A 6,000-nucleotide genomic window follows, 5' to 3' on the forward strand; every position below is an offset into this window, starting at 1 on the left:
TGTGTGGCCACATAAGATTATTGTTTATGGCATATTTGAATACTCAAAGACATCAATGGACTATACCTCCCTTAAAGATTTTGTCTAGACCTTTCTACAGGCCTGAGATATCTTTAGTTTAATAAAATAAACTCTCAATTTATCGACTACATATCATGTCCGGTGTAGTGGGCAAATGGAAAAAGAGGCTTCGCATTCAATTTAACTTTGATTGGTGCCAAAAATGGATTTAGGATCTTTATGTCATGACAATTTAGAACTAGATTATCTGCTTTGGTTTTAATGTAAAAGGTATGTCTCATAAAGCGATGGAAACACAAATTTATTTGATTTTTATGAAAGTAAAGACGAGTTCACATACATGCGTGAGGGTATTATCTCAACCATTATTTTTCATGATCTTGATCTTGACTAGTAGAATGGGAACATTCTTAGACCTAACTTCTCAACACGAGAAGTAGAAGTAGTAGCCGTAGTAGCATCATTATCAACCTTCACAAACTTGACGAATAAAGTCTTAGCCACATCATTGGTGACAAGTAGCTGTGGTGCACTCAACCAAGCCCCTGGGGTGGTTCCAACGGTTCCAGATGAGGTGGTCAACTTGTAAGTGTGTGCTCCTGCAGCTTTTTCTATCTTAAACGCACTATTTGGGCTCTTCGGTTCACCACCGATGATAACGGCAGGCTCCTTGGATGCGGATGAGGAATCGACTGCCCACAACTTAGAAAACTCGGTGCAGACAGGCCATATTGGGGACCTGAACTCGATGTTTATATCGGCAGATGTGTCAATGGTGTCTCGGCCGAGAATGTTTGGATGATATCCGAAGCTAACCGGCAGGCCCGGTTGGTAGGGAAGAAGTGTTTGGGTGATGCCAAGTGGACAAAACGGAAGTATGTTAGTGGCAGCTGGAACAAGACCTCCCCCGTTGTTACTCTCGGTCTTAACCGGCTGGATGAAGTATTGTGCACCGACCCTAACTGGATTTCCGTTGGAATCCTTCACCTCTTCAAGGGCGTGGGTGCAGACAGCTGCAGCCAACAGGAACGTAACGAGAAAAGAAGTCTTCATTTTGATTGTTTTGTATGTGTTTTGGGGTTTGAGTGAGTTGAGTTGTAGAGAGCAAAAACATTGTACCGGTATTTATAGGAAGTTTTCTGCTGTTAATTTTAAATTTAAAACTGCGTGGTGTTTATGGCAGTAAAATCCTCTGTGGTAAATAAACCCTAAAGGTATCTATCAGCTTTAAATACTTTTTTTGGCTTTTTCCTCATCTCACATTATGATCATCCCGTGATATGGGTTGGTCTCTACAACTCTACGGTAGCTGATTCAAACTTCGATCTTCAGCACGAGGAAAACAAAGACGAACGCTAACACAACCAGTGTCAACATCTTTTGTTTCTAGCCACAGATATCTCCATGAATGAGTGACGACAGAAAATTCACAATCAAGATTTATTAGCCAGAGAACGACACGAACCATAAACAAGAAAGAGTAAAAGCATTGTCTCCATGAATTAATACAGAAGGAGAGGAAGATGCAGAAACATTATGCATTAGTGGACCATATCCTCATTTGTCTGGACATTAAAACTCTTACACGTACGACATCAGGGATTCATAGCTGCAAGACACATGTCCGTTACTGATCTGATCTTTGTAGATGCACTTGAGATTTTTTTTTCTTCTGTGAAATGGATGATTATTTTCAATGTTGTATAATCATATCACAAGAGTAGCTTTTCTTTTTGGTAAAAAAAGATTAGCTTTTCTTGGTTTTGCCGATTAGCTTTTTCTAAGGTACTTTTCTACATTAATATATACTATGGCTGTACGTAACAACACAACAGCTACTTTGTAATCCAGTTGGAGGATAATGAAAATAAATAAAAGACCCAATCTTAAGGATATATTGTTCACTGTTCTAGTGTTATGAAACTCATCGCCAAATCTTTGATTCTGAGAGTACACAAAGGACCATAAGCCTCAGATCAGCGAGCACAATTGCCTCATGAAAAAAAAAACAGCATCGATCAAGTCTTCTCTGTTACAAATCAGTTTGTTTGGTTTCGATCAATTGATAGGCTTCGATCAGAAACTCTTCTCTGTTATCATGTTCAAAATAATAATGACTCAACTGCCTTGTGAGACACGTTGGGATTAGGACATCAAGCGAGATTTAGGGATTACTTTAAATCCTAAAATAAATTTGGATATAAACGAGACAAACGGCCCTACTCGGTCCGACCCAAATCATCGTTCTCTCTATTTGGTTTAGGAAAATAGTTGATGATATATTACCCTTGGCCTGATTTAAATCCATAAGCCCAGCTTTCAATTTATAGGCCCAGGTGTATCAACATTTTGGATTTGATTTAGATAATTCAGTGAAGTTTTTATCAATTTGTAACAGTTTTCAACACTCAAAAGAACTTTTTATTGCTGGAGATTCTGTGCTTCATAAAATTAATTTTTAAATCTAATTTTGTTAAATAATCTACTTTTTGAAGTAAAACCATTGTACAATGACATTTGTTAGTAGAGTATCTCAAGAGTTTCAAGTTTTGACGCTCAAAAGAATTTTTTATCGCTGAAGATTATGCTTCATAAATTTAAATTTTTAATCTAATTTTGTTAAATAATCTACTTTCTAAAGTAAAACCATTATACAGTGACATTTGTTAATATTATGTATCTGAAAAGTTTCAAGTTTTTCATAATAGTGTTTCTTTCTCACCAACTTTTCGTTATTGATGAGATACTGTGTTTAGTTAAAAGTTAAAAACTCCAGAGGTTGTCGGATCTCTAAAGTTAAGGCTAATCGTGACGTGGCGACCATCAAATCAAAAACGGCAGGTAAGGTACTTAGTCAACGGCCATCCGTTGACTGAGACGTGCTAAAACGGCAAGTTGTTTATTTATATTCCGAGGACTAAATAAACGGATCCTATTGGCTAAAGCACGTCACGGGACAAACGAAACAAATATTCCCAACACGCGCCGACTAAAACGTGCCGCGTGGTACCCAAACACCGCGCGTCGCACTGAAATGTCAAAAAAATATGCGGGGGCATTGAAACTAACGCATTCATTTCTCATGACTTTTGCTTAATAAGAGCTGATCTCTCTTCAGACACAACAACAGCAATGGGGCTTTGAGAATTGTCCGAAAAAAGAAAAAAGAAAAAGAAAAAACGTGTTTACCGTGAAAGGATCTGTCTTCACGACCCGGTTTGATTCTCTTTTTAAGGATAATGGGAAAAGGCGCAATCAAAGAAGAAGAAAGCGAAAGGAAGAGACAAACATGGCAATGGCCGTTGGTGGCTTTGGTCGTTGTCTTATTAGCAGTTGCTGTCAGCTCTAGGACCGCTTCTAATGCCGGTTTCTTCTTCACCGATCGTAACTCTTGCAGCTGCTCACTTCAGGTTCGTAATCTCAGTTACTTACGTTTTTTCGTGTTGAGACAAGAGTTAAAAGGTCAAAGCTTTGGTCTTTAGATTGAGATTAAAATAAAAAAAAAACTGAATCTTTTTGATGATATTATACACACAGGGAAGTGGTAAATACAAAGGTATAGTTGAGGACTGTTGCTGTGATTACGAAACGGTGGACAATCTCAACAGTGAGGTTTTGAATCCTTTGCTTCAAGATCTCGTCGCTACTCCGTTCTTCCGTTACTTCAAGGTCAAACTGTGGTGTGATTGCCCGTTCTGGCCAGACGATGGGATGTGTCGTCTGCGTGATTGCAGTGTCTGTGAATGTCCAGAGAACGAGTTCCCTGAGCCGTTTAAAAGGCCATACAATATTGCAGGTCTTCCTTCAGATAATCTGATTTGTCAAGAGGGGAAGCCTCAAGCTGCTGTTGACCGCACTATAGATAACATAGCATTTAGAGGTTGGGTCGAGACTAATAACCCATGGACGCATGAGGATGACACAGATAACGGTAATGTAGTTTTAAACCAAAACCGTTTGATGCACCCTATGTATATGTGATGATGATTTAGTATTGGTGATTCAGGTGAGATGAGTTATGTAAATCTTCAATTAAACCCGGAGAGGTATACTGGTTACACTGGACCATCTGCTAGAAGGATTTGGGACTCTATATACTCAGAGAACTGCCCAAAATGTGAGTTTCTCCTCCTTCTCCTTCTCCTTCGTTTTAGTTTTGTGAGCAGAGGCGTCCCTAAGATATTGGGGGCAATAAACATTTTATTAAAGTTTTAACAATATTTTTTTTTTCACAAATTTGGAGACCTTTTTCGATGTAATTTAAAAAAAAAAAAATTTGTGGTCCTAGTCCAGTGTTTCGCTTAGTTATACTCAGGAACACCACCCATGTTTGTGAGATTAAAAGACTTGTAATGTTATGTATGTACATGCAGATTCATCTGGAGAGACATGTCCAGAGAAAAAGGTTTTGTACAAACTGATATCAGGTCTTCATTCTTCAATCTCCATGCACATAGCTGGTGATTATCTTCTTGATGAGTCACGCAACCTGTGGGGACAGAACATCGAGCTGATGTATGATCGTATCCTGAGGCATCCGGACCGTGTCAGAAACATGTACTTCACGTACCTCTTTGTGCTACGTGCTGTAACTAAAGTGAGTTAAAACTTCTTTGTCTACGGCCTTTGACAATGCCAAAGCTGAACAAGCTTTTTTAACCGACTCTTACAACGTATATAATAGGCCAACAGCGTACTTGGAGCAAGCGGAGTATGACACAGGGAACCATGCGGAAGATCTGAAAACACAGTCCTTGATTAAACAATTGTTGTACAGTCCGAAACTCCAAACAGCATGTCCTGTTCCGTTTGATGAAGCTAAGCTCTGGCAAGGCCAAGGTGGACCTGAACTCAAACAGCAGATTCAGAAACAATTCAGGAACATAAGGTTCGTCTTTACTTGAAAGCGACGCACTCACTCATAGAGCTTTAATATGTCTGTCGGCTAATTAAGTTAGTATGTGGTTTGCAGTGCACTGATGGATTGTGTAGGTTGTGAAAAGTGCCGGCTTTGGGGGAAGCTTCAGGTTCAGGTTTAGGGACAGCGTTGAAAATACTTTTCTCTGTGGGAATCAAGACAAGGAGGGTGACCAAACGGTGAGTTTCTTAACAGTGAGTTTCTTTCTGAACATAGCATCGATGATCTGATTATATATTTTTCTTGTCACTTTTCTCTTCCAGCTGCAACTGCAACGAAATGAAGTGATTGCACTGGTGAACCTGCTCAACCGTCTCTCTGAGTCAGTTAAAATGGTTCACGAAATGGGACCTGACGTGGAGAGGCTAATGGAGGATCAGATAGCTAAGACTTCAGCTAGACCTGGTAGATTAAGAAGAGTATTGGATCTAGCTTTCTCCTTCTGGTGAACTAATCATTTATTAGGCATTCATGCTGTGAATTGAATGGATAGTCAGTCATCATTGTAACAAAATTTAAAAAAAAAAGAATATCATTATACAAACAGCCAAAAGATTTTGATAAAACAGAATAAGAGTAGAGATTCTTGAGGTAAAAGTAACCTATATATATATATATAATATACTTTATTAGTAACTCCTGATGCCCCCATAAACATAAAAACAGAGCTTGTAGTCTTTTGTTTGGCACATTTAGACTTCAAGACTCTGTTGCTTCTCTCGAAACCTGGCTTAGTGGTAATGATAATATAGCCTCTGTTCTTTGAATGAAAAGCCAAATCTTAAATTCATTTCGTATGCTTAAACACACAAAAGAACGCTTAACTCACTAAACAGTAGGATCCAACTAAATCCACAAACCACACAGGAGGATGATAATAAATCAATCATCCTCGTCACTTATCGGATATGGTTTTAATGTAAAAGAGGTATGTCTCATAAAGCGCCGGAAACACCACAAACTTATTTGATTATTATGAAAGTAAAGACTAGTTCATATACATACGTGCGGTATATTTACATAAAGCGTTGAAAACACACAAATTCATATGATTTTTTTTT

General features: G+C 38.5%; 2 protein-coding genes across 2 annotated transcripts; one reads left to right on the forward strand and one right to left on the reverse strand.

The window, feature by feature from the left end:
• Nucleotides 1–303: 303 nt before the first annotated feature.
• On the reverse strand, nucleotides 304–1,125 carry LOC130499760 (kunitz trypsin inhibitor 2-like). The gene has a single exon (XM_056994132.1). It carries the CDS (start codon nucleotides 1,072–1,074, stop codon nucleotides 412–414), a length of 663 nt encoding a protein of 220 aa, XP_056850112.1. The 5' UTR covers nucleotides 1,075–1,125; the 3' UTR covers nucleotides 304–411.
• Nucleotides 1,126–3,071: 1,946 nt separating this feature from the next.
• On the forward strand, nucleotides 3,072–5,535 carry LOC108823772 (endoplasmic reticulum oxidoreductin-1). Its single transcript, XM_056993888.1, is given in 9 exon segments — nucleotides 3,072–3,431; nucleotides 3,559–3,952; nucleotides 4,028–4,138; nucleotides 4,395–4,619; nucleotides 4,708–4,909; nucleotides 4,994–5,049; nucleotides 5,052–5,084; nucleotides 5,087–5,118; nucleotides 5,203–5,535. Coding segments are annotated over 9 exon segments (1,410 nt in total). The 5' UTR covers nucleotides 3,072–3,260; the 3' UTR covers nucleotides 5,389–5,535.
• Nucleotides 5,536–6,000: the final 465 nt, after the last annotated feature.

This window comes from Raphanus sativus, chromosome 9 (assembly GCF_000801105.2).
Source record: "Raphanus sativus cultivar WK10039 chromosome 9, ASM80110v3, whole genome shotgun sequence".
Classification (NCBI taxonomy): domain Eukaryota; kingdom Viridiplantae; phylum Streptophyta; class Magnoliopsida; order Brassicales; family Brassicaceae; genus Raphanus; species Raphanus sativus.